At 49.5% G+C, this 27967-nt stretch overlaps 2 protein-coding genes across 2 annotated transcripts; one reads left to right on the plus strand and one right to left on the minus strand.

The window, feature by feature from the left end:
* Positions 1-136: 136 nt before the first annotated feature.
* On the plus strand, positions 137-9783 carry Atg4d (autophagy related 4D cysteine peptidase). The gene is made up of 10 exons (XM_012950908.2): positions 137-338; positions 980-1063; positions 1155-1328; positions 2056-2329; positions 2403-2467; positions 4009-4139; positions 8397-8475; positions 8547-8623; positions 8707-8826; positions 9272-9783. Exons 1-10 carry the CDS (start codon positions 137-139, stop codon positions 9452-9454), a joined length of 1389 nt encoding a protein of 462 aa, XP_012806362.2. The 3' UTR covers positions 9455-9783.
* Kri1 (KRI1 homolog) lies at positions 9465-27827 on the minus strand. The gene is made up of 19 exons (XM_045142973.1): positions 27728-27827; positions 27538-27617; positions 26563-26668; positions 24765-24870; positions 22966-23020; positions 22838-22887; positions 22532-22628; positions 22363-22440; positions 20775-20884; positions 18132-18258; positions 17933-18028; positions 16687-16857; positions 14891-14966; positions 14713-14801; positions 14498-14624; positions 14283-14413; positions 11449-11513; positions 11262-11360; positions 9465-10246 (listed from the first exon to the last, which is right to left on the minus strand). Exons 1-19 carry the CDS (start codon positions 27819-27821, stop codon positions 9916-9918), a joined length of 2088 nt encoding a protein of 695 aa, XP_044998908.1. The 5' UTR covers positions 27822-27827; the 3' UTR covers positions 9465-9915.
* Positions 27828-27967: the final 140 nt, after the last annotated feature.

Raw genomic sequence — 27967 nt, forward strand, 5'->3', positions numbered from 1 at the left:
GATGGCGCCCGCGGGGGGGTCGGCCGCCGCGCTGCGGAGCGCGGCCGCGGGGGCCGAGTAGCGCGTTCCGTGGACCCGCGTCGTGGGCGCGCGGCGGCCGCTGCCCGCGTCCCGCCACCTCCGTCCCGGCGCGTTCATGAACTCCGTGTCGCCGGCCGCCGCGCAGTACCGCAGCGGGAGCCCCGAGGACGCGCGCCGGCCCGAGGGCCGCAGGCCGAGGGGACAGCGCACCCCCGACCCCCACGGCCTTGGGCCTGCAGGAGCCAGCTCCGGAGAACCCGACGAAGTGGACAAGTTCAAGGCCAAGTTCCTGACAGCCTGGAACAACGTCAAGTATGGTGAGGAGGGGGCTTTGAGGTCAAGGTCAAGGAAACCCACACCCTGGCCTTGCAGTGTCCGTCTACACCAGCCTACTCTGTGGCCCCTGTGAGTGACCCGCTGACCTTCCACCTTCCCAGCTCAGGGTGGAGGACCTGGCGCAGGTCTGATAGGGAATGGTTTCAAGGCCCACTCCATTCATTGCCCTGGGCAGATTTCTTTGCCTCCTTCTGCCCCTGTGTAAAACGAGTGCTGTAGTCGGCCCGGCCCTACTCATCCTGACGCTCGCTTAGGCAGTTGTGACGAAAGCCCCACTTGGCTGGGGAGACGGTTCAGTGGTTAAAGGCGCTTTGCTCGGAAATCCTGTTAGCCTGAGTTTCTGCACCTAGGTAACGCAGGATGCAAAAGTGGCACAGGTGCTTGTAGTTCCAATGTACCTAAGGCTATAAGAGGCAGAATGCAGAAAAACCCAAGCTCACTGCTTCAGCTAGTCTAACCTTTCCAGTTACAAAATAAGGCAGATGGAGAGGAGGACCTCCCCATGAACTCTGTGACATACATGCACAAAACTAAAATATGAAAATAAAACGCCCCATCTGTCTGGGTTTCAAAGAACTGTTGCTCTTTTCACATGTGGGGCCACTCTCCTCTGTCCCCCTAGGTTGGGCAGTGAAAAGCCGGACCAGCTTTAGCAAGATCTCCAGTGTTCACCTCTGTGGTCGCCGTTATCGTTTTGAGGGCCAGGGTAAGAAGTTGTCTGGGACCAGCCAGGCTTGGTGAAGACACGGCCTAAGGCTGAACCTGGTGGCATGCTGACAGGTTGGCTCTTGTTGTAGGTGACATCCAACATTTCCAGAGGGACTTTGTGTCCAGACTGTGGCTCACATATCGCCGGGACTTCCCACCTCTAGCCGGGGGCAGCTTGACTTCAGACTGTGGCTGGGGATGTATGTTACGAAGTGGGCAGATGATGCTGGCCCAGGGCTTGCTTTTGCATTTCCTGTCCAGAGGTGAGCCCTTTAAGGGGAGTGCTAGAAGGGTACTGCCAAGTTCATGGGTCAACAGTGTGTTAGAATTGTTTGCAGACTGAGTTTAAAGATGTCTTTCAACTGTATATTTAGAGTTGGAGCTTGATGGTACTTGTCTAGTGTGGAATCCGGGCACTTGAGAGACAGGCAGGAGGATTGTGAATTGTAGGCAGTCTGGGACTACATAGGAAGTTGGAAGCCAGCCTGGAGTCCACAGCAAGTTCTAGGCCAGCAAGGGCTTAGTGGGACCCTGTCTCTGAATAATTACAAATTGAGGCCAGACATGGTGGGTCACACCTTTCATCCTACTACTAGGAAAAGGGAGGTAGAGGGAAGAATTCAGGAGTTCAAGGTCATTTTCCCTCAGATACATAGGCACATCCAGGCCAGCCTGGTCCCTGTCTTTAAGCCTGGCATAGTGGTGCATGCCTTTAATCCCAGCAGTCAGGAGGCAGAGGTAGGAGGAGCACTGTGGGTTCAAGGCCACCCTGAGACTACATAGTGAATTCCAGGTCAGCCTGGGCTAAAGCAAGACCCTACCTTGGGGGGTGGGGGTAGTGACCCTGTCTTGAGTTTCAGGCATGTCAAATTGATAGTTTCCTTTGGGGTTCTCAGGAGTATTATAAAAAATGTACAAAATGAGTAAGTGAGAACTATGTCCCCATATACACTGAAACTATTTTAACTGTGTACTTTGTCCCATCTGCAGACTGGAGGTGGGCAGAAGGCACAGGCCTGGCCCCCTCTGAGCTGTCAGGGTCCTCTTCCAGCCGGTACCGCATGCCTGCCTGCCGGGTGCCCCCATGCTGGGCTCAGGGTGCCTCTGAGCTAGAGCAGGATCAGTTGCACCGGCAGATTGTGTCCTGGTTCGCTGACCATCCTCAAGCCCCCTTTGGCCTGCACCGGCTGGTGGAGCTTGGGCAGAGCTCAGGCAAGAAGGCAGGGGACTGGTATGGGCCATCAGTGGTGGCACATATCCTCAGGTGAGTGTTGCTACAGGGAACATGGGAGCTGCCCAGGTACCCCAGGAACTCAGGCCTCCTTTCTTGCCCCCAGGAAAGCTGTGGAGAGCTGCTCTGAGGTCACCCGGCTGGTGGTATATGTGTCACAGGACTGTACAGGTAAGGGCTGGATCAAGGTAGACCTTGAAGCAATCTCAGCTTTAGCACCTTGCCTTCCTCAGAGGCTGAGACATTCTGTGGGAGAAGAATTTCTGGGAAGGATTCCTACCTAGAACACGGTCCCCTCCTCTGTGACTCCTTCCAGAACCTGTTTTATGAGGCCTTTTTTTTTTGGTGAGACTGGGGCTTATATAGCCCAGGCTGGCCTGGGGTTCATAATGTGTCTTAGGATGATGACCTTGAACCCCTTATGCTCTTGCTTCCACCTGCACAGTGTTGGGGTTATGGGCATTTATCACCATACCTAGTTTATTTTTTTCCAAGGTAGAGTTTTGCTGTAGCCCATGTTGACCTGGAATTTACTTTGCTGGCCACGAACTCAAACAGTTCTTCTACCTCTGCCTCCTAAGGGGTGGGATTAGAGGTGTGTGTCCAGTTATTTTTGTTTTTTTGAAAAGAGGTCCATCTGTGTAGCCCAACCTGCTTTAGTTTCCTGATTGCTGGGATTACAGATTACAGACCTATTCTACCCTGTCCTGTGTATGTAGTGCTTGGTGGAACCCAGGGCTTTATGCATGCTAGGCAAGCACTCTTCCCACTGAGCTAAAGCCCAGCCCACCCCCCTTTGTTTTTGTGTTTTTGAGGTAGGACTTCATGCTAGCTCAGGCTGACCTAGAATTCACTATGGAGTCTCAGGGTGGCCTCAGACTCATGTTGATCCTCCTACCTCTGCCTCCCAAGTGCTGGGATTAAAGGAGTGCACCACTATGCCCGGCTGTTTTTTTGTTTTTGTTTTGAAACAAGGTCTTGGTCTTAGCCTCGGCTTGTCTGGAGCTCCCAATCCTGCTTCAACCTGCAGAATTCTGGGAGAGTATGTAACAGCTAAACCCAGCACTCAGGTTGTAAAGGAAGGAGGATTGGGAGTTTAAAGTCATCTTTGGATCCATGGAGGCCATCCTACACCAGACTCTTCTTCAAAATAAAATAACTCCTCAGGACCTCAGTTGCCCCCTCTGGTAATTAAGGATACTCTGTTGCTGGGGGTCCCAGGATTATAGGGATTATAGTGCACTAGAAAGACATTCTTTGCTGAGGAGTGTTGCCTACTAAGAGGTTGCAGGAGCTAAGGTTGTGCTCCTAGGGTAAGAGGGCCACCCTACAGGGCTTGAAGTGTGGGTGAGAAGTGACCTCTTTTTTTTTTTTTGTTTTTTTTTTTTCAAGGTAGGGTCTTGCTCTAGCCCAGGCTGACCTGGAATTTACTGTGTCATCTCAGGCTGGCCTTGAACTCATAGCAATCCTCCTACCTTTGCCTCCCAAGTACTAGGATTAAAAATGGGAGCCACCATGCAGGCTTCTTTTTTTGTTTTTGTTTTAAATATATTTTTATTTGAGGGAGAAAGCGGCAGGCACAGAGGGTGAGTATGGGCCCACCAGGGCCCCCTGCTACTGCAAACAGACTCCAAATGCATGAGCTTGATATACATATATGCAAATGCTTGATATACATATCAAGGTGACCTGTTGCTGACCTGTCCTTCCAGTGTACAAGGCAGATGTGGCACGCCTGGTAGCCAGACCAGACCCCACAGCAGAATGGAAGTCTGTGATCATCCTTGTGCCTGTGCGACTGGGTGGTGAGACACTCAACCCTGTGTATGTTCCCTGTGTGAAGGTAGGTTCTGTGTGAATCCTGGGCTCCTCTACCAGGGAGTTCTAGTTCTAGTTCTACAGACTTGCAGCTTGGCTTAAGGTCATGCTTTTAGCTTGCTTGCTTTTTTTTTTTAGGTAGGGTCTTGCTCTACTTCAGGCTGACCTGGAATTCTCTATGTAGTCTTAGTCAGACTGACCTCAAACTCGCAGTAATCCTCCTACCCCTGACTCCCCAATTGCTGGGATTAAAAAGGTGTGCCCCACTACACCAGGCAGACAGAGAATAGGTGTACCAGGGTCTCTTGCCACTGCAAATTAACTCCAGACTCATGCACCACTTTGTGCATCTGGGTTTACTTGTATAGTAGGGAATCAAACTTGGGTTGTTAGGCATTTGCAGGCACATGGCTTAGCCACTGAGCTCTTGAGCCCCCCTTTGCTTTTTATTTATTATTATTTTTATTCATTAGAGACAGAGAGAGAGAGAGAGAGAATGGGCGCGCCAGGGCCTCCAGCCACTGCAAATGAACTCCAAATGCTTGCGTCACCTTGTGCTTATGTGGGTCCTGGAGAATTGAACCTGGGGCCTTTGGCTTTGCAGGAAAACACCTTAACCATTGAGCCATCCCTCCAGCCCTGGTTTTTTACTTTTTTGTTATATTTATTTGCAAGCAGAGGGGCAGAGAATGGGCATGCCAGAATTTTCAGCCACTGCCAACAAACTTCTGGTGTATGTGCCACCTTGCATATCAGGCTTTATGTGGGTACTGGGGGATTGAACTCAGGTCATTAGGCTTTACAGGCAAGCACCCTAACCACTAAGCAATCTCTCCAGTCTTGTTTGGTTTTTCCAAGGTAGGGTATTGCTCTAGCCCAGGCTGACTTGGAATTCACTATGTAGTAGCCTCAAACTCAGCTATCCTCCTACCTCTGCTGGGATTAAAGGCGTGTGCCAACATGCCCAGCTGTTTTGTGGGAGGAAGGGAGGGTCATGCAAGGCTGACTTGGAATTCACTGTGTACCCTCAGGCTGGCCTTGAATTTACAGTGATCCTCCTACCAAGGCCTCCCAAGTGCTGGGATTAAGGGCATGTGCAACCTCTGGCTTTAACATGGGTGCTGGGGATCCAAACTCAGGTCCTCATATTTGCAGCAAGCTTTTACCCATAGTGCCAACTCCCCAGCCCTTTCTGTCAACTCTCTTACTCACTGGTTACCCAACTGCAGCTGTGTGCCACTCTCTGCGTGGGGGGCAGGGACTCAGACACAACAAATCTAGTCAGAATTCTGACTGTAGTTAGAAGCACATGTTCTAACTGGGAGTAAGCTACAGTCAAATGGTTCTGACAGGCTGGGGTGTAACTCAGTGTTAGTGCACATACTTAGCATACCCTGCTCAGCACCAAAGTAACATTTTTATTCCTCCATGTGAGTGTGTATGTGGACAGAGATGCATGCATGCTAGGACATACATGTGGCAGTCAGAAAGCTTTGGGTGTCTATCCTCACCTCCCACCTTGTTTGAGGCAAGGTTTCTAGTTCCCACTTTGTTCATCACACCAGGCTAGCTGGCCAGAGAGGTTCCTGGAGACCTTTCTTACCGTAGGCGCACTGGAATTACAAATGGTTGCATTATAGCATCCTACTTTTTCTTTCTTTTTTTTGGCTCTTCTATGTAGGGTCTTGCTTTAGCTCAGGTTGTTGAGCCGGTGTCATACTTTTTACACAAATTTGATGATCCACTGATCCATCTTGCCAAACCCAAAACAAATTTATTTTTGACGTAGGATGTCACTGTAGCCCAGGGTATTCTGCTACTTCATAGCTCCAGGCTAGCCAGTGATCCTGCTACCTCAGTTTCCTCAAATGCTAGGATTAAAGGCATGTGCTACCATGTCTGGAAAAAAGGTGTTTTTTTGTTTTGTTTTGTTTTTAATTTTCGAGGTGGGGTCTCACTCTAGCCTAAACTGACCTGGAATTCACTGTGTAGTCTCAGTGTAGCTTGGAACTCAGTGATCCTCCTACCTCTGCCTGCCCAGTGCTGGGATTAAAGGCATGTGGGTTCAATTCCCCTTCCACCCATGTAAAGCAAGTAAAAATATGGCATTCTAAGCTGGACTTCAAATGACAGGAAAGTCCCCCAATACAGGGCATCAGGGGCTGCTGCAGAGCCACAGGACAGCCTCTTTTCAGCCAGAAGGCACAGCAAGAAGCTCCCAGCTGGAAAGCCCCATGTGTTTGTACTCGAAAAACTAAACCCCAAGGTGCTGAACTGTTTATTCCTGTCACCTCCTTGTCTTATTTTCCCAGCTCTGTCCAGCCACATGGGCCTCACTGTTTTCCTACCATTCCCACCTCTAGGCTTAGCATTTTGTTTCTCCCACTTCATGGAAGACTCACTAGACATGTACATGCCCCTGTGCCCTGGTCTTTTATGAGCTTTTCCTAACTTCCCTATTTATGTTTGCATCTTTTATTTATTTTGAGAAAGAGGCAGGTAGAAAATGGGTATGCCAGGTCCTCAAGCCACTGCAAAACTCCAGACACATGAGCCACCTTGTGTGTCTGGCTTATGGGGGTACTAGGGAATCTAACCTTGGTCCTTACACTTCACAGGCAAGCACCTTAACCACTAAGCCATCTCTCCAGCCCTATGTTGGATCTTATTTTGTGTGTGTGTGTATGTGTGTACTATGCATGTATGACTGTGTATGTGTGGGTATGTGGAGTCCAGAGGTAAGTGTTGGGTGTCTTCCTCAACCACTACCCACCCCCACCCCCGAGGTAGGGAGACTCACTCTAACCCAGGCTGACCTGGAATTCACTATGTAGTCTCAGTGTGACTTCAAATTCATGGCAATCCTCCTACCTCTGTCTCCAAAGTGCTCACTTCATTTTTTGAGCTAGGGTCTCTCATTGACCCAGAGCTCACTGACTGGGCTGGGCTATTGAGACAACCCCCAGGGATCATTCAGGATTATAGGCACATGCCAGCACACTCGACTTCCATGTTGGTGCTAGAGATAGGAACTCAGGTCCTTGTTGTTTGCATGACAAGTACTTCACCCATTGAGCCATCTTCCCAGCCCCTGGCTTTCCTATTTAAAATTGTAGCTAGGAGGTAGAGAGATGGCTTAGTGATTAAGACACTGTGAAGCCTAAGGACTCAGGTTCAATTCCCCAGTACCCACATAAGCCAAGTGCACAAAGGTGGTGCATAGATCTGGAGTTTGTAGTGGATAAAGGTCCTGGTGTGCCTATCCTCCCTCTCAATATGTATATATGTATGTAGATGTGTGTGTGTGTGTATGTATGTACGTGTATATATCTTTAAAAAAAAATTGTAGCCAGGCCCAGTTACTCACATCTGTAATCTCAGCACTTGAGAGACTGAGGTAGGAGGATCTTTGTGAGTTCGAGGCCAGCCTAGACTACATAGTAAATTTGAGGTCAGGCTGGGCTGTATTGAGATCTTGCCTCAAAAAAGGCTGAACATGGTTATGTATCCTTTAATCCTAGCACTCTGGAGGCCAAGGTAGGAGGATTGCTGTGAGTTCAAGGCCAGCCTGAGACTATGGTTGAATCCAAGTCAGCCTGGATAAATTGAGACCATACCTTGAAAAACCAAAAAAAAAAAAATCAAGTGTAATCTGGGGTATGGGTTGAGTACATGGTTCAGTGATAAGAGCACTTGCTTCACAAGCATGAGGGCTCAAGAAGACCTGAGTTTGATCCCTGGCACCCACATGGAAAGCCAGATATGGGCTGGAGACATGGCTTAGTGGTTAAGCGCTTGCCTGTCAAACCAAGGACCCCGATTCAAGGTTCAGTTCCCCAGGACCCACGTAAGCCAGATGCACAAGGGTGTCGCACGTATCTGGAGTTCGTTTGCAGTGGCTGGAGGCCCTGGTGTGCCCATTCTCTTTTGTTTGCTCTTAAAAAAATAAAAATTAAAAAAATTTTAAAAGCCAGGTATGACCACGTATTCCTGGAATCCAATCTCATGGGGGCAGGACAGGAGAATCACAGGCTAGCTGGTTAGCCTAAAAAGAGCAGCTCCAGGTTTAGTGACTCAAGAAAATGAAGTACAAGAGTGATAGAGCCTCTGCACATGGCATGCTCATGTCCATTGGTAATTCCTTCATTTCTGTACAGAACAGCAGCTCCGTGATCATGGGAGGTTTGTCTCAGTTCATATATAGTAGGTGCTTGCCTGCTCAGTGTTTGAGTAACTGTCTGATGCCACTTGCCTCGGCTTCTGTCCATTCTCCTCTCTTTAGGAGCTCCTGAGGTCAGAACTCTGCCTGGGCATCATGGGGGGCAAACCCCGACACTCACTTTACTTCGTAGGCTACCAGGGTAAGCCTTGCTTCCTATGTCCCCCACCAGCCTCTTGCCCAACCCCGCTCACTCCTGCCTGCCCCCTTCAGATGACTTCCTGCTCTACCTGGACCCTCATTACTGCCAGCCCACTGTGGATGTTAGCCAGGCCGACTTCCCCCTGGAGGTGAGTGGTATCCCCAGGTTTGGGCTACATACGTGGGCATGGATTTGAGATACCCCACAGCCTCCCTCTTCTGTTTACCCCAGTCCTTCCACTGTACCTCGCCCCGCAAAATGGCCTTTACCAAGATGGACCCAAGCTGTACTGTGGGATTCTATGCTGGAAACAGGAAGGAATTTGAGACTCTCTGCTCAGAGCTGACCAGGGTGAGCTGGAAGCATGGGTGGGAAGCGTGTTTAAATTGGAAAAAGTAAAGATGTACCTTGGGGTTGGTGAAGTGACCTAGCAACAGAGCTCTTGTCTAGAGGCCATAGTGAGGGGCTGAGGGGTGGCTTAGCACTACTGGCCTCGCATGTGTGAAGTACTGGGCTCCATCCCCAGCACCACAAATACAATATCCATCCACCCCTGAGAACACCAAGGGAGGATTCTGTCAGTTATTCCCAAGTGAGAAAACCTGGCTTAGAATGCTTGGGCCTATGGCTGCTTTGGGGACAGGGATATCTAGAGGTAGACTGCCATACCCTAAGGCATCTTGAGATGGCCATCACCCCAGCTGGGCACTCTTTATAGCAGTGACCCTGGGGCAGCCATGGGCTGGGGTAATGACTCTGTTACAGTCTTTTGAGCTGGCTCTCCCTTCTCCCCCAGATCCTCAGCTCCTCCTCAGCCACACAGCGCTACCCCATGTTCACTGTGGCCGAGGGCCATGCTCAGGACCACAGCCTGGATGACCTCTGCACACAGCTCTCCCAGCCCACGCTCCGGCTCCCTCGCACAGGACGACTCCTCAAAGCCAAAAGGCCCAGTTCTGAGGACTTTGTGTTTTTATAATGCTAGGGGATGGGGGAAAAGATGTGAAACTATTTATTTTTTTATTTATGTCATCTTAGATATGGGATGTAGGACTCTGTAGGTAGATTTCCTGACCTCACACCCCACAGAGCAGAGACCAGTCTAAGGCCTCAATCTGGGGCCAGCCCACAGGCTGCCAGCATCACTGTGATCCTCCTCAGGGTGGGCAGGCAGATTCCCGGGCATCCACTCAGGGCCTGATTGAAGTACTGTAGCTTGCACTGGACTGGCTGTGCTCCTCACTGCTCCCAAAGACCCTGTCCTGGAAAAACTGGCTGCTGGGGCTAATAAAGATGCTGGGACAAGAACATGGTTGGGGTGTGCTGAGCATTTCAGGGGTGGCTTCAGTTTCTACATCTGATAGAGGCCTGTGGGCAGATGATACAGACTGGCAGGACAGTCCTACCAGCTTCACTGTAGGTCCTGACTGGCTGTGTTCCTCAGGGACAGCTCTTACGTCCCTGCTGTTTTCTCTGTCTCCATCTCAGCTGGCGAAAGTGCAGACGTTTGGGATTGAGGCCAAAGGCCTGTAATCTTTGTCGGCTGAACTCATGGCCACCAAGTGTCACTGTGGGACCCAGCAGTCTTGCCTTCTTGCCCCTCTTCCGCCTCTGAGGTGCTGGCTTCTCTGTAGGTGCCTCCTCTTCCTGTGCAGGGGGACTCTCAGGGCGGGGCTGCTTCCCACGGGCTTCATCAGGCCCTGGCAGCTGTGCCTGGGGGCTGGCATTACCCTCTTGTGGATTTCCTGTGGCTTCTTTGGGTGTCTCCATCCTGAGGGTGAGAAGTTAGGGTTGTTGCTGACTTAAGGGTTTTCCTCCTTTTTTTTTTTTTTTTTAATTTTATTTGAGAGAGACAGACACAGAGAGAAAGACAGATAAAGGGAGAGAGAGAGAGAGAATGGGCGTGCCAGGGCTTCCAGCCTCTGCAAAGAACTCCAGACGCGTGCGCCCCCTTATGCATCTGGCTAACGTGGGACCTGGGGAACCAAGCCTCGAACCGGGGTCCTTAGGCTTCACAGGCAAGCGCTTAACCGCTAAGCCATCTCTCCAGCCCTTTTTTTGGTTTTTCAAGGTAGGGTCTGGCTCTAGCCCAGGCTGTCCTGAAATTCACTAAGTATCCTCCTACCACATCCTCCCTGGGAGTGTTGGGATTAAAGGTGTGCATCACCACACCCTCTTCAGTTGCTGCACAGGACCACACCAGGTTAGTAGCCTGGAATGTGCCCTGTGACCAAGGCCAGCCTCAAACTTGAGATCCTGCTCAGCCTCCTGAGTGCAGGAGTTACAAGGCAAGATTGTGATGTTGATAATTCTTGTTATTTGTGCCTGGGCCTATCTAAAGGCATTCACAGAAACCACCAGGGACAATACAACTCCTTTATAGTCTAGGAGATAACATAATGGCTAATAAACTTGTGGCACATTTTCTACATTTTAGTTTCTGGTGCTGGGGATGTAACCCAGAGTCTCATGCATGCTAAACCAACTACTGAGCCTGTCATGGTTATTAAATCCAGGCTGACACCTCTATGCTGGATTATAGGTGTGTGCCACCACACCTTGCTCCCCTGATACTTTAGCTTGAATATTTACACAAATTAACTCAGTCTTTAACCACCTGATGAGATCAGAACCATATAAGTCACCTCGTAAAACCAGGACCCAGCCATGAATGGGATCCAGGTCTTAAGAGATGGCAAACCCCAATCCCAAGGTTGGCGGGACAAGATGTCAAGCCAAACCAGAAGGTTACTGGGCCAGCCACCCACCCTGCCCATTGTGCTTACTCCTCCTGGCAAAGTGACTTGAAGATCTGCCTTTTTTTCCACGCATTCTGGGCCTTCTGGGTGTACGCCCGCTTCTCCTGCAGCTCTTCCTGCTCTGACCTGCAGGGGCCCAGCAACATAACATATCTGTCACTGGGTGCTCGCAGAGGTAATGAGCTCACTGCTCACAGCCCGCCTTGCCCATCACCTGTACATGCAGGTCTTCTTCAGGGAGCACCACCGGTTCAACTCCTTATCATCTGCAGCAAGGATCTGTGTAAAGGGGGAGGCCTGCAGTGTGGTTTCTGGGTTGATGGCCTTAATCACCTCATCAGCCTGTCACGTGGGTGCAGAACTCACTTGCCCTCCTACTCACCCACCCAACACACAGAGGTGAGGCTCAGAAGGGATCCTTGCTATGGGCCACATTCAATGCAAGTCCTCACCTGTGCACACAAAGGACTCAGCTGACAGCATTATTAATGATGGATGATGCCCAGGTTCCCAGTCCCAGCCTCTATGTCATGTATGAGTTAGGCATTACCTCTAAGTGTACCTACTCAGTGACCTTTCAGTATGCTGGGCTGGCAAGATGGTACATGTGTAGACAGGAGGACGAGAGTTGGGATCCCCAGTACCCATGAAAATGCTAGATGGGCGCTATGATCTAGCTGCAACCCCAGGACTCAGGAAGTAGAGTGGATAGGGATCCCCAAGGCAAACTGACTTGTCAAGTTGGTCAAATTGACAGGTCAAATTGGTGAGCTCTGGCTCAAGCAACAGACCCTGTTTTGCTAAATAAGGAGAAAGCAATCAAGGAAGACGGTTGACATCAACCTCTGACTTCCACACTCATGGATAAGCATACACACATGCCACAGACAAACAAAAAAGTTAAAAGTGCTTGCCTGCAAAGCCTAGGGACCCAGGTTCCATTCCCCAGTACCCACATACCAGATGCACAAGGTAGTGCATGTGTGTGGAGTTTATCTGTACTGGCTGCGGGCCCTGGCTTGCCAATTCTCTATCTGCCTCTTTCTCTCAAATATAATAAAATAAAATAAATAAAGGAATTGGGCCAGCAGTTAATGAGACCCTGTCACAAGTAAGTAAGATTTTGTTTTGAGGCAGGGTCTCACTCTAGCCCAGGCCTCAACCTCACAGTGCCTCAGCCTTTGCCAAAGTGCCCACCTAAGTAATTCTTTTTTAAATATTTGAGAGAGAAAGGTACACAAAATAGGTTTGCCAGGGCCTCTAGCCACTGCAAATGAACTCGCAGATACAATGTGCCACCTTGTGCACATGGAACCTTAGTGGTTAAGGTGCTTGCCTGCAAAGCTAAGGGTTCATGTTTGACTCTCCAGGTCCCACATGAGCCAGATGCATAAGGTGACATAAGCATGCAAACTCACATGCAGTGGCTAGAGGCCCTGGCATGTACATTTTCCCTCTCTCAACCCCCTCAAATATATAAAATACCCCCCCCAAAAGTTTTAGCTAGGGGAGGTAGCACAAACTTTTAATCCTAGCGCTTTGGAGGCTGAGGTTGGAGGATCCTTATGAGTTTGAGGTCAGCCTGGGCTGGAAGTGAAACCCTGCCTCAAAAACAAACCCTCCCAGCAAAACCCAAGGTGCTGAGAAAATGACTCAGCAGTTAAAGGCACTTGACTGCAAAACCAGGTTTGATTCTCCAGTACCCACATAATGCAGAAGTACAATATAGCACTTTTTTTTTTTTTTTTTTTTTGAGGAAGGGTCTTACTCTAGCTCAGGCTGACCTGGATTCACTACTTACTCTTAGGGTGGCCTCGAACTCACAGCCATCCTCCTCTCTACCTCCAGAGTGCTAGGATAAAGGTGTGTGCCACCATGCCCGGCTTTCATGTGTTTATTGGTTTTTTGAGGTAGTCTTGCTCTAGCCCAGGCTGACCTGGAATTCACTATGTAGTCTCAGGCTAGCCTCAAATTCATGGTGATCCTCCTACCTCCACCTCCTGAGTGCTGAGATTAAAGTTAAGGCATGTACCACCAAACCCAGCTCCTACTGTTCTATGAGACAGTCATGTATCCCAGGCTGGCCTTGAAATCCTAGTCTTCCTGCTGCCACGTCCTGAGTTCTATGGTAACAGGTGTGGGGCACCGTGCCCAATTTTCTTGCTCTCTCACTTTTCAATGAGAGAGAAAGTTGGTGCACCAGGGCCTTCAGCCAGTACAACTGAACTGTAGATGCATGCACTGACTTGTGCTTGTGCACAAGTCTGATTTATTAACATGGGTCCTTCACAGGCAAGTGCCTTAACCACTAAGTAATCTCTCCAGCCCCTCTCTTTCTTTCTTTTACTTACTTCTTTCTTCCCTTCCTTCTTCCTTTCCCTTTCCTTTCCTTCCTTCCTTTATGGTTTTTTGAGGCAGGTTCTTACTTTAGGCCAGGCTGACCTGGAATTCACTATGTAGTCTCAAGGTGCCCTCAAATTCACGGCGATCCTCTACCTCTGCCTCCAGAGTGCTGGGATTAAGTGCCTGCATCACCACACACGGCCCTTCTGTGTTTCTTCAAGACACACTTACTGTGCAGTACATGCTGCCCTTGAACGTTTAACAATCCTCTTGTCTCAGCCTCGCAAGTACTAGGGTTATAAGGCATGAGCTACCACACCTTACTTTACACTGTTATCCTGTTTAAAATAACATCTATCTTTATTTGTTTCTTTGACAGAGAAAGGGAGAGAGAGAGAATAAGCGTGCCAGGGCCTTCAGCCACTGCAGACAAACTCCAGATGCATGCACTCCCTTGTGCATCTGGCCAGCGTGGGCCCTGGTGAATCAAATCTGGCTCTTTTGGCTTTGCAGGCAAACGCCTTAAGCGCTAAGCCATTCCTCCAGCCCTTCTTTACTTATTTTTGCAACAGGCCCTCACCCAGACCAGCCTTGGACTCCTAATCCTCCAGCCTCAGACTCCCAGTGCCAGGACGACAGGTGTGCACCCAGCTGTACTGCTGTCATTGCAAAGAAAACTCCTTTTTACATCCCAGGTTTTCCTACCTCCTCTGTGCTGAGCCCAAAGTCACAGGGCACCACAGTGCGGTACTTAAAGCGACAGGGCAGGTCATCTATGATATCCTCATAGTCCAGCCTGTAATACTCATCCAGGTATTCCTCAAAGGTCTTGTCCCCTGCACATGATACAGACAATGCTGCCGAGGGTTCAAGGCCCTGGCAGTCCCCACAGCATCCCCCTTTGTCCCGGTTGGCCTCACCAGGGTCAAACACAGGCTTCTCTTGTCCCACCGCAGCTGCAAAGGGTGACTTGCGCTTCTTCTTGCCTGAAGAGGGGGCTTCCCGCTTCTTCTTTTGTCGCTGGCTGGGATCATAGTCTGCGTCCATCTGCCGGCACGTAAGGGTCATATGGAGCCAGTCCTCAAGGCACCTGGGGCCACCTAATGTCCCTACTGTCTCTACGTCTGGCACTTACATTAAAGTCAGGGTCCTCACAATGGGGCTCCTGCTGGCTCCAGGCTCCATTCTGCTCTGGACCGCCCCATGTATCCCAGTTCCAATCATCTAGTCCACAAAGAACAGGCAGGATTAGACCAGGAGCTAGGGATGCAGGAAGCAGCCCTGGTCCCCAACAGCCTAGTCATGGCTTTCACCTTCAAGCCCTTCCTCTTCCTCAAACTGGGGCTTCTCTTCCTCTGCAGTACCGTAGAACGCATCTCCGAAGCACTTCTGCAAGAACAAGGCAGGTTTGGTGGTCAGTAGTGCCCATGTGCTTGGCAAACAGCCTCCCATGACAGTACCTCCCTTTCCCTTTTTTCTTTTTCTTTGAGGTAGGGTCTCACTCTAGCCCAGGCTGACCTGTATGTAGTCTCAGGGTGGCCTCGAACTTACAGCAGACCTCCTACCTCTGCCTCCCGAGTGCTGAGATTAAAGGTATGCACCACCATGTCCAGACTTTTTTTTTTTTTTTTTGAGGTAGTGTCTTGATCTAGCCCAGGCTGACCTGGAATTCACTATGTAGTCTTAGGTTGGCCTTGAGCTCTGGGGGAATCCTACCATTGCCACCAAAGTACTAGGATTAAAGACGTGCACCACCACACCTGGCCTCTTTGTTTGTGTGCATGTGGTTTTTGGAGGTAGTACCTCACTCTAGCCCAGGCTGACCTAGAATTCACTATGCAGACTTGAACTGAAGGCAATCCTCTTGCCTCTGCCTCCTGAGTGCTGGGATAAAAGGCGTGCAACACCACACCCAGTTTAGGATCTATGGCTCTATGTCCAGCATTGGTGAGCCACACTTCCAACCCCTCACTGTGAATTTTAGGCAGGAGCTCTACAATTAATCAGTGTTCTAAGTTTTGTTTTTTTTTTTTTTCTTTCCCTGAAAAACCCAAAAGTGCCACCTTATGCATCTGGCTTATTTGGGTCCTGGACAATTGAACCTGGGTCCTTTGGCTTTGCCATCAAGCACCTTAACCACTAAGCCATCTCTCCAGCCCCCTCCCCTTTTTAAAAAATAATTATTTTTAGTAGAGTCTCACCCTGGCCCAGCCTGACCTGGAATTCACTATGTAGTCTCAAGGTGGCCTTTCACTTACAGTGATCCTCCTGTCTCTGCCTCCTGAGTACTGAGATTAGGGTGTGTGTCACCAAGTCTGTCTGAAACAGGTTTTTATGTAGCCCAGGCTGGCTTTGAACTCACTATATCCAAGACTGACCTTGAACTCCTGTTCCTCCTCCTTCCACTTCCTGTGTGCTAGGATCAGAGATGTATACCAGACAACTGGTTTATTTTGGTTTTTCAATGCAGGGTCTCACACTAGCCTAGGCTGACCTGGAATTCACTATGTAGCCTCAAGCTGGCCTTGAACTCATAGCAATCCTCCATGCCTGGCCCTAAGTGTTTTATTTTTTAGTATTTTATTTATTTATTTGAGAGATAGAGAATGGGTGCGCCAGGGCCTCCAACTGCTGCAAACTCCAGATGCATGCACCACCTTGTGCATCTGGCTTATGTGGGTCCTAGAGAATCAAACCTGACTCCTTAGGCTTTGCAGGCAAGCACCTTAACCACTAAGCAATCTCTCCAGTCCCAAGACCAGTGTTACTACAATTGAGCTACTCTACCAACCCTTCAAATACTTGTTTTTTGAGACAAGGTCTTATCCTAGGCTGTCCTCCAACTCACTTTTAGCCCAGGCAGGCCTTGAATTCATGATTCTCCTGCCTCAGTGGAAAAGACTATGCACAAACCAATGTTGCTTGAGCACTTACCTACTGAACCTTCTTGTTAATTCCTCCCCACTTGTTTCTACCACAGTGGTCTCATAAGCCTCCCTTTATAGGCAAGGCAAAAGGCCAGTCATTTCTGGGAGGCCACACAGACAGGAATGGATCCCTGATCCCACAGTGAAGTTCCCAAGGACTGGCAATCATGAGGGTACCATACCTGCATGAGCTGGTCATGCTGGGCAGGGTCAAAGTCGCCCTCAAGGTCCTGCTCTGCAAGACCCAGCGTCTCGTTGCCGGTGACCTGCCGCAGCTTCTCCAGCTTGGCCAGAATCTCCTTCCTCTTCAGATTCTTCAGCTGTTTAAGCTCCTCTTGTTTCTTGGCCTTCTCCTGTGGGCAGGAAAAGGCTGGTTGCTGTCCTGGCAGACCCAGAGCACTGCCCAGCCGTCCTCCCTCGACTCACAGTTGTTTCATTTCATTATATTATTTTATAACACTGTGTATGTGTGTGTATGCATGTTTGTAGGTGTGGATGCAGGTGTGTAAATGGAGGTCAAAGGTTAACATTGTCTTCCCTACTCTTCACCCTATTTACTGAGGCAGGTTCTCAAACTCCAACAGAGCTCAATGATTCAGCTGGCTCTCTAGTCAGCTTGCCCTGATGATCTTTTGTCTGCCTCCTGAGAACTGGGGTTCCAGGTGGGTCACCATGCCTACCCAGCATTTGTGTAGGTGCTGGGGATCCAAACCCTGGTCTTCACACTTGGGCAGCAAATGCTGTATCCACTGAGCCAGCTCCCCTTCCTTTGATACAAGGTCTTGCTCTAGCCCCAGCTAATCTGGACCTCACTCTGTATCCCAAGCTAACTGCAAACTCACATGGACACTCCTACATCATCCTCACAAGTTGGGATCAAGGATGAACTACTACAATGCTCAACTATTACTTTTTAAATTTTTTTTTTTTTTTTGAATTTATTTATTTATTTATACATTCAGGGGGAGACAGAACGGGCACACCAGGGCCTCCTGCTGCTGCAACAAAGTCCAGATGCGTGCACCACTTTGTACACTGCCTCCACGGGAAGACCTGAGAATCCAACCTTAGCCGTCAGGCTTCGCAAAGGAGTGCTTTTAACCGCCGCGCCATCCCTCCAGCACCCACTTTTTAAATTTTTATATGTTTATTTTTAGAGAGACAGGGAGATGCACCCCTTTGTGCATCTGGTTTACATGGCTCCTGGGGAATTGAACCTGGGTCCTTTGGCTTTGCAGACAAAGGCCTTAAGTGCTAAGCCATCCCTCCAGCCTCCGAGCTCTACTTTTTCCTTTCTTAGAGACATGTCTAATTATGTAGCCAAGGAGGCCTGAAACTCTGTGTAAACTATGCTTGTGGTGATCCCCCAGGCTCTGCCTGCCAAGTGCCAGGAGGACCAACATGGCCACTGGGCCTGGCCCCACTCACCTTCTTCTTTCGCTCCCTAGTCTCTTCCCGCTTCTCCTTCCTGCGCTCATCCTTTCGACGCACGGAGGAGGCAATGCTCCGTGGAAACGTCTTGACCTAGGGGCAGCAGAGGACCCCAGAATGTCACACTGATGATTTAGGGCTCTCCACGCTGGGGCCTGGGTGACCATGACCTCCCCCACCCTCCCTGACTGCACACCAAGGCTGAGTCTGGTTCCTCGAAGCGGAAGTTGTACTTGTGTTCAAAGTCTTCCTGTTTCTTCAAGAATAGCTCCCCTTCATCTGAGGAGTCATCCACAGCTAGCTGGACTGGAGGGCAGGGTACCCTGAGGGACAAGTTTGGGTGAGAACAGGAGGTCCAACTGAGCTCAGTTGAACCACTGGCTCCTGTGTGTCTTCGTACCAGATATATGAACTCACTGACTCCCCACTAGAACCCTACTCCCTTATACACAGGGAAAATGAGGCAGTGGAGGTAGCACACACCCAGGATTGGAACTGATGCCATCTGATTCTAGAACCCACAAGTGGTTCTGGTTTTTCTATCCTGTATAGAAACAACCACAGGGCTGAAGAGAGCTCACCTCAATTGGTAAAGTGCTTGCCTTGCAGACGTAAGAACCTGAATCCAGCTGTGCATTGTGGCGCACGCCCTTAATCCAGCACTCTTAATCCAGCACTCAGGAGGCAGAGGCAGGAGGATCACCTTGAGTCTGAGGCCAGCCTGAGACTACACAGTGAATTCCAGGTCAGTCTAGACTAGAGTGGGACCCATGTAAAGCCAGATGCACAAAGTGGCAAAGCATCTGGAGTGCCTTCACAGAGGCTAGAGGCCCTGGAGCTCTCTCTCTCTCTGCTTACAAATAAATGAAAATATTATTTTTAAAAAAGTAACCTGGGCTGGAGGGATGACTCAGCAGTTAAGGCATTTGCCTGCAAAGCCAAAGGTCCCATGTTCAATTCCCCAGGACCCACATAAGCCAGATTCACAACATGATGCATGAATCTGGAGTTTGTTTGCAGTGGCTGGAGCCCTGGCATGCCCATTCTCTCTCCCTCTCTCTCTCTCTCTCTCTCTCTCTCTCTCTCTCTCTCTATCTATCTCTATCTCTATCTCTGTCTCTCTCTCTCTCTCTGTCAAATAAATAAATAAAAATATTTAGAAAGAAAAAAGAGGAACCTGACTGAGCTAAAGCCCCAGAGCCCACATAAAATAATGGACATAGTGGCATATGTCTTGAATCCCAGTGCTGGGGATGTGGACACAGGACATGTTGGCTAGCTAGATGAGCCAAACTGGCAAGCTATGGGTTAAGTGAGCGACCCTGTCTCAAAAATAAGAGGGGTTGGAGCCGGGCGTGGGGGGGGCACGCCTTTAATCCCAGCACTTGGGAGGCAGAGGTAGGAGGATCTCCATGAGTTCAAGACCACCCTGAGATGACAGTTAATTCCAGGTAAGCCTGGACCAGAGTGAGACCCTACCTCGAAAAACCAAAACTAAATAAATAAAATAAGAGGGGTTGTGTGTTGTGGTACACGCCTTTAATCCCAGCACTTAGGAGGGAGAGGTAGGAGGATTGCTGTGAGTCCCAGGCCACCCTGAAAGTACATAGTGAATTCCAGGTCAGCATGGGCTAGTGAGACCCTACCTCGAAAAAGAGAGATAGCTTAGTCATTAAGGGGCTTGCTTACAAAGCCAAAGGACCTAGGTTTGTTTAGGACCCACATAAGCCAGATGCACAAGGTGGTGCATGCGTCTGGAGTTTATTTGCAGCAGCTAGAGGCCCTGTTGCACCCATTCTCTATCTGCTTCCCTCTCCCTCTCAAATAAATACATAATTTTAAAAAAGAGAGAGAGAGAGAGATTAGAAAGATGGCTCAGCAGTTAAAGGTGTTTTCTTTCTTTCTTTTTTTTTTTTTGAGGTAGGGTCTCACTCTGGCCCAGGCTGACCTGGAATTCACTCTGTAGTCTCAGCGTGGCCTCAAACTCATGGCGATCCTCCTTCCTCTGACTCCCAAATGTTGGGATTAAAAGTACGCGCCACCATGGCTGTTTTAATTTTATTTTTTTCTATTTATTTGAGAAAGAGGAAGATGCTGGGGGTGGGGAGGGATGCATGTCAGGGCCTATAGCCACTACAAACGAACCCCAGATGAATGTGCCACCATGTGCATCTGGCTTACGCAGGTCCTGGGGAATCAAATCTGGGTCCTTTGGCTTTGTAAGCAAGCACCTTAACTGCTACGCCATCTCTCCAGCCCTAAAAGCACTTTTTTTTTTGGAGGTAGGGTTTCACTCTACCCCAGGCTGACCTGGAATTCACTATGTAGTCTCAGGGTGGCCTCAAACTCACAACAGTCCCACTACCTCTGCTTCCTGAGTACTGGAATTAAAGGCATGCGCCACCATGACCAGCTAAAGGCACTCTCTTGCAGACTGATGGCCCAGGTTTAATTCCCCAGTAAATAAATCCAGTTGCACATAGTTACACATTTGTATTTTGTATGCTGTGGCAGGCGGTTCTGGTGCACCCATTTTTTCTCTCTCTTTCAAAACTAAATTAAGAAAAAAAAAGTGATTGAGGAAGACACCTGAGTGTGTCTTCTCCTGGTCTTTCCACATATCAGCACACACATGTACCTATCTACATATGGACATGAATACATACACCAAAACAAAATTAAAAGGTAGACAGCATTCCTAAGAAAGGACATTTGAATTCCTATGTCCTCTGTCCTCTACACATGCACCTGTCCACATATATGTACAAATATACACAGAAAAAAAGTAGCTAGTACTGTCTGGCTCTTGACCAACACTTTGAAAGGCAAGGTGGCTTACCCTTCCTCCTCCTCGGATTCCTCCTCATAGCGTTTGTTGAGGATGTAGTCCCGCAGGAATTGCTCCCCCTCATCCAGCTCTGGGTTGCTCCAGTATTCCTTTAGGTGCACCTAGGGGTAACAGATCCAGGCCCCCATGACTGACTGGCTGATTCACACAGGATCTCATGTGGCCTTGAACTCACAGCGTAGCCAAGATGATCTTGAACACCTCACCCTCCTGCCTCTACCTCCCAAGTGTTGGCCTGACACGCTTGCACCACCACACCCAGTTTATGAAATGCTCTACCTACTGAGCAACATCGGCAGCCCTTTTACTTTGTTTGTGTGTGTGTGTGTGGTGTGTGCAAATGCAAGTCTCCTCTACTGCCCACCCACTGTATTTCCTTGAGACAGGGTCTCTCACTGAACCTGAAGCCATCTCACAAGCCTAGCTATTTTTGTCTGTTTGCTTTCTTCCTTTTTTGTTTTTGTTTTTTTTTCTGAGGTAGGGTCTCACTCTAGCCCAGGCTGACCTGGAATTCACTATGTATTCTCCGGGTGGCCTTGAACTCACAGTGATCCTCCTACTTCTGCCTCCAGAGTGCTGGGATTAAAGGCATGCACCACCATGCCCAGCTCTTTCTTCTTAAATATTTTATTCACTTAACTAGTTGACAGAGAGAAAGAATGTGTGGGTGTGCCAGGGCCTCTAGCCACTGCAAATAAACTCCAGATGCATGCACCACTTTGTGTGGCTTTACATGGGTACTAGGGAATCAAAGCCTAAGAACTCATGTTCAAATCTCCAAGTCCCATGTAGTCAGACAAACAGTGATGCAAGTGCACAATGCCACATGTGCACACAAGGAGGTACAAGTGTCTCAAGTTTTTTCACAGCAGGCTGAAGGTCCTGGCACGCCCATTTTCTCCCTCCTCACCTTCTTTCTCTCAAAATAATAATAGGCCAGGCTTGGTGGCACATGCCTTTAATCCCAGCACTTGGGAAGCAGAGGTAGGTGGATCACTGTGAGGCCAAGGCCACCCTGAAACTACACAGTGAATTCCAAGTCAGCCTGGGCTACAGCAATATCTCAAAAAAAAAAAAAAAAAAAAAGCCGGGTGTGGTGGTTTAATCCCAGCACTCAGGAGGCAGAGGCAGGAGGATCGCCATGAGTTCAAGGCTACCCTGAGACTACACAGTGAATTCCAGGTCAGCCTGAGCCAGAGTGAGACCCTACCTTGAAAAACTGAAAAAAAAAATATATATATAGTGATAATAGCAATAATAAATGGAATAAATCCAAGACAATCCTCTTGCCTTAGCCTCATGAGTACTGGTATTATTATTATTAGCAGTGTGGGTTAGCACACCTAGATTTTATTACCCCCATTTTATACAGTGTGATCTACAGCCCAGAGACGGGTACCCTCATCATGAGAATGTGCCTTTTCCTTTTGGTGCTGAGGATGGAGCCAGGGACCTATGCATACCAGGCAAGCTCCAGTCCCAGCCACACAGGTGCCCTTGAATCCTGACTTTCCAGAAAAAGGTCAGATGGAGGTGGCACAGGCAACATAGTCATCAGCAATTTTCCCTGAGAACTTACCAGTTCCCTCAGTGACTCAGGGTTCTGAATATCCTTCTGTCCCTTCAGCCACTCAACATAGTCAGCCTCCTCCTGGACCTGGGGAAGGACAGCACTGAGCATCGTCTATAGGCATCCCAGCCACCAACAACCCCCGGCATGGGAGGCTCAGCAGGGCCCCAGCACCCACCTTCTCCTCTCTGGTTTTCACATGTTTCTGCAGCAACCCTGAGCCTCCTTCCTCAGCGCTGTCCTCACCACTGCTATCTTCCACAAATGCTCGGAAGCTGTCCATACCAGAAAATCAACCTCAGCGTGGGTGGGTTAGCCACAGTCAAGCCCCAAGGTTAGCCCCAAGCTCCCCTCACACTAAGCTCAGAGCAGGTCTGTAATGTGAACTTTGTTTAGCAACAGAGCTTGCTTTAACCTCAGGCCCCCTGCCCCAAACTCCACCTCCTCTCCTTTTCATGAAGTGGGAACCCCAGCCCAGGCTCACCTTTCCTTCAGTTGTTTCTGTTCTTCAACATAACTTTGCGACGAGGTATGCTATAGAGAAGGAACCGACGTAGGCCTCAGGCCAGCCCCAGTCCCTCATCCCCCCATAGCCTAGCCACCACTACCCACCTTGAGTCTCTGATCAAAGGTCTCCCCATCTGAGTTCTCCTCATCAATGTATTTGCTGTTAAGGAAGAAGGATGGCTTTAAAACAGAGTGCCTGATTCACAGGAATTCAACTTACTATATATACTTTTTTTTTAAGGTATCTTTTTAAAGTTTCTTTTGTTTATTTTTATTTATTTATTTGAAAGTGATAGACAAAGCGAGAAAGAGGTAGTTAGAGAGGAGAGAGAACGGGCGCACCAGGGCCTCCAGCTACTGCAAACGAACTCCAGATGTGTACGCTCCCTTGTGCATCTGGCTAACGTGGGTCCTGGGGAATCAAGCCTCAAACCGGGATCCTTAGGCTTCACAGGCAAGCACTTAACCGCTAAGCCATCTCTCCAGCCCAACTTACTATATTTTTTTTAACTTGTTTTTAACAACAACAAAAAAACAAAAACAGTATTTTCCCTTTTCTGATGGTTTGATTTGCAATACTGGGGGATCAAACACAAGGCTTTGAACATATTAGGCAAGCACCCTACCACTGAACTACATCCCTGGCCCTTGGGTTTTTAGAGACCAGTGTGTTACTATGTAGCCCAGACTGACCTTGAACTTCTAAGCCTCCTATTTCCGTCTTGTGTCTTGGGATTGGAGGCACATGACACCATGCTTGCCCTCAAATGATGCCCACTCCTATTTACAGTGGGCTTATTAGTGTGCACCAACATGTACATGTTCTCTATGTCTGTTCCCCATGCGGTGAGTCATTGCCATAAGCTCCTCGTGGAGATGGGGAAGGGATGTGAGTGGTGGGGAAGGGGTATGGGACATGGTAGTTTGAATGTGGAATGCCCCCACAGCCTCATGTGTTTGGACTACCATATTCCAGCTGGAAGCAGTCTGGGAGACAGAGCTTTGCTGGAGGAAGGTGTATCAGTGGGGAGGCAAACCGTGAGGTTTATTAGCCAGTGCAATGCTTTGAATGTATGTCCCCTATTAACTCAGGTGTTAAAATTAAGCTTGTGCCAGGCACGGTGGTGCATGCCTTTAATCCCAGCACTTGGGAGGCAGAGGCAGGAGGATTGCCATGAGTTCAGGAACAGCTGGAGACTACTAGTGAATTCCAGTTCAGCCTGGGCTAAAGTAAAACCCTACCTCAACCACCCTCCCCCAAAAAAGGGCCTCCAGCCACCTGGCTGGAGGAGGTGTCACTGGGGGTAGATCCTGGGATTCAGACCAAAGGTGTTGTTTGGGAGTGGATCAGATTCCAACCAAAAGGTAGGCAGAGCAGCCTGTGCTGTGGTGGGGTTTCATGCCTGCTGCGCCACGGTGTTGGCTGGCAGGTGGCAGTTTCTGCCTCTGCTTGGATTTATGAGTGGGAGCCAGCTTCTTCCTCCACTGATGGAACTTCCCTTGAACCTGTAAACCTGAAATAAACCCATTCCTCCCCTAAACTGTGTCTGGTTTGGAGGTTCACTCCAGCACGGTGAAACTGTTTATAACACCATGCTTCCCAGTGTTCGGAGCTCAGCTCACTCTCTTGCTGCTTCCTTGCTGTTCTTGCGGCAAGAAATGATGCCAGCCTCTGCTCTCCCATCTTGTCCCTTCTAGATGAAGCTTTCTCTCGAGACTACCAGCCACAAGAAACCTGTTCCTCCCATGGGGTGCTTGTGGCGGAGTGGTCTATGAGAGGTGACAAGGGGTCACCGAGGCTCTGTTCTCAGACATTCTCCTCACTGTGTACCATCTACCTCTAAGTTCACCAATGTCCCAGAAAAGCTGTAGGCTGAAGTCTGGCAACACATGCCATCTCTTACCCTTCTTTCTCCAAGATGACCTTCCTCTCATAGTCTTTCAAGTACATGGGCCGCACTTTCTTGGGCTTCTCAAAGGCTGATGGCTCCTCATTCTCTGAGGATGACTCTGAGGATGCACAAAAAGACATCTGTAATCCTAGTGCTAAGGAGCTGGAGGCATCAAGATCAGGAGTTCAAGGCCACCCTCCACATATATAATGAGTTCAAGGCCAGCCTGGGCCATGTAAGGCATACCCCAAGAAGAAAAAAAAAATCATTTCTCAGCAGGCACGGTGGCACACGACTTTAATCCCACCACTCAGAAGGCAGGGTAGGAGGATCACCATGAGTTCAATGCTAGTCTGAGGCTACAGAGTGAGTTCTAGGTCAACCTGAGCTAGAGTGAGATCCTTCCTTAAAACAACAAAATGCATTTCTGATCTACAATGTGTTTATCATCACACCAGGACCAGGTAATACTGCATGTATGTGTGGGGAATATGGGCATGTTTTTGTATACAGAACTGCATGTGCACATGGGGCTGAAGGTTGACAGCAAGTGTCTTTCTTGGTTGCTCTCTAATTTTTTTTAATTTTTATTTATTTATTTATTTGAGAGTGACAGACACAGAGAGAAAGACAGATAGAGGAAGAGAGAGAGAATGGGAGCGCCAGGGCAAACGGACACCAGACGCGTGCGCCCCCTTGTGCATCTGGCTAACGTGGGACCTGGGGAACCGAGCCTCGAACCGGGGTCCTTAGGCTTCACAGGCAAGCGCTTAACCGCTAAGCCATCTTTCCAGCCCAACTCTCTAATTTTTTTATGACAAGCTCTCATACAGTTCAGGCTGTCTCAAACTCACTATGTAGCTGAGGCTGTCCTTGAACTCTTTTTTTTGTTAATCTTTTTATTTATTTATTTGAGAGCGACAGAGGGATAGAGGCAGAGAGAGAGAGAATGGGCACTCCAGGGCCTCCAGCCACTGCAAACAAACTCCAGATGTGTGTGCCCCCTTGTGCATCTGGCTAACGTGGGTCCTGGGGAGTCAAGCCTTGAACCAGGGTCCTTAGGCTTCACAGGCAAGCGCTTAACCGCTAAGCCATCTCTCCAGCCCTGTCCTTGAATTCTTGATCCTCCTGCCTCCACCTCTCAAGTGCTCAGATTATAGGCATGTGTCACCATGCCCAGCTCTTCACTTTATTTTTTTGTCACAGAATCTCTTGATGAACCTGGAGCTCAGATTCCATTAGACAAGCCAGCAGGAAAACTCCAGGAATCCTCCAGTCACTTCCTTACTGGTGCTGAGATTGTGAGCACAGACTACCACCCCCAGCATTTTACATGGCTACTCGGGATCTGAACTCAGGTCCTCCTGCTTGTGTGACAAGCACTCTACCCACTGAGCCATAGCCTCATCCTCCCCACCCTTTTTGAGGCTGGTTCTATGTGGGCTGACCTGGCCAAGAAGCCTGGATCAGCAGCTTTCTGAATGTTGGGATTATAGGTGTGCAACACCACGCCAGGATCTAAAGTGTGGTACTTTGTATGCAAAACAATGTACTTAATAGTAACATAACTGCTAAGATCTTCCAGACAAAAAAAAAAAATCTTGTGCCGGACGTGGTGACGCACACCTTTAATCCCAGCACTCAGGAGGCAGAGGTAGAAGGATTGCTGTTAGAGGCCACCCTGAGACTCCATAGTGAATTCCAGGTCAGCCTAGGCTAGAGTGCAACCCTACCTTGAAAAACCAAAATAATAATAATAATAGTAGTAATAATAATAATAGTTGTAATAATAATAATTCCCCATCCAGACCTTTTCTGTGGTAGAAGGTGGCATCTTTCTGGTAAATGCGAGGGTCCTTCTTCTTCAACAAGGACAGTGTCCTATAAAAGTCTCGCTCTTGCTGAGGGTCAAATTCCTAGGAAAAGAGTGTGGGACTGACTTCAGTAGGGAGGCAAGACAGAATGCAAAACGGACAGGTGGCCCAGAGGGTATGGGGATTAGGTGTCTGAGGGTGTGATATAGGGAAGGACAGGGCACTCAGCTGGAGAGAAGCAATTAGGTAGCTGGGACTGAGGGTGGCTGGTTAGATAGAGGGCAGGAGTCACAGAGGATGTGTTAAAGGAGGGGAGGCAGGAGGTACTTCCTGAAATTGTGAAAGGACACGCAAGGAAACTGATGGACTGCGAGAGCATTTGGGGGATAGTGGGGAAGGGCAAGCTGCATCATGAGGCCAAAATCAGAGTTAATCTGGAATGATACTGGGCACCCCCACATATTCTAGGGAATAGTAAAGAAAACATTAAGAGTGCTGGGTACGGTGGGTCATATCTGTAATCCCAGCACTCACTCCAGAGGTAGAGGCCGGCCTAGGCCACCGAGTTCCACGTAAACCTGGCCTATATAGCCAGATGCTAAAGACTACCTTTAAACAAAAGAAAAGACCAGGCGTGGTGGTCTTTAATCTCAGCACTCGGGGGGCAGAGGTGGGAAGATCGCTGTGAGTTCATCGTGAATTCCAGGTCAGCCTGGGCTACAGTGATACCTTACCTCGAAATCCCCCCCTAAAGAATGGGGATAAAGTCAGATTGTTGGGGTTAAGGAATTGGAAAAGGAGGTTTCCGGGGTACAGAGGAGTCGCAGAACTCATAGGGATGAGTTTTGCGAGCCCTAGGGTTGGTGAGAGTGCCTCCTGTCAATCCAGGGCTTCGGGGCGGGTCTTGCAGACCCCCTTAGGGAGTCACAGGGCTGGTTGGCGGCAAGGAACTCCGGTGCCCGGAAGCGTACCACGCGCTCGTCGCTGGAGCCACTCTCGGAGCTGGAGTCGCCGTCGTCGTCGCCGTCGCGGTCCCCGTAGCGGTCCTTCACTGTGGAGCCACACGGGGTTCCCCCCAGCGCACGACCATCAGCTTGGGGGACCCAGTGAGACCCCAGTTTCCCCACCACCCTTCTTCCTACGCAGGCACCCCTCACTCACGCCGCTGCAGCTCTTCGCGCTCCCGGTAGCGATTGTAGCGAGCCGCGAAGGCCGCGTTCACCCGCAACGGCGACGACGCGCGCGGCTCCGGCATGGCTGCCTCCGGGCCACTGCGCACGCGCGGCAAGCTCCGCCCCCGACGCCTGTGGTCCCGCCCGCCGCGGCGTGACCCTTCCGGGATCCCCCTGCGTCTGTAGGTTGCTGTCCACGCCCATGGGTCACGCCCCTGCGCGGAGAGGC

Source organism: Jaculus jaculus, chromosome 2 (assembly GCF_020740685.1).
Source record: "Jaculus jaculus isolate mJacJac1 chromosome 2, mJacJac1.mat.Y.cur, whole genome shotgun sequence".
Classification (NCBI taxonomy): Eukaryota; Metazoa; Chordata; class Mammalia; order Rodentia; family Dipodidae; genus Jaculus; species Jaculus jaculus.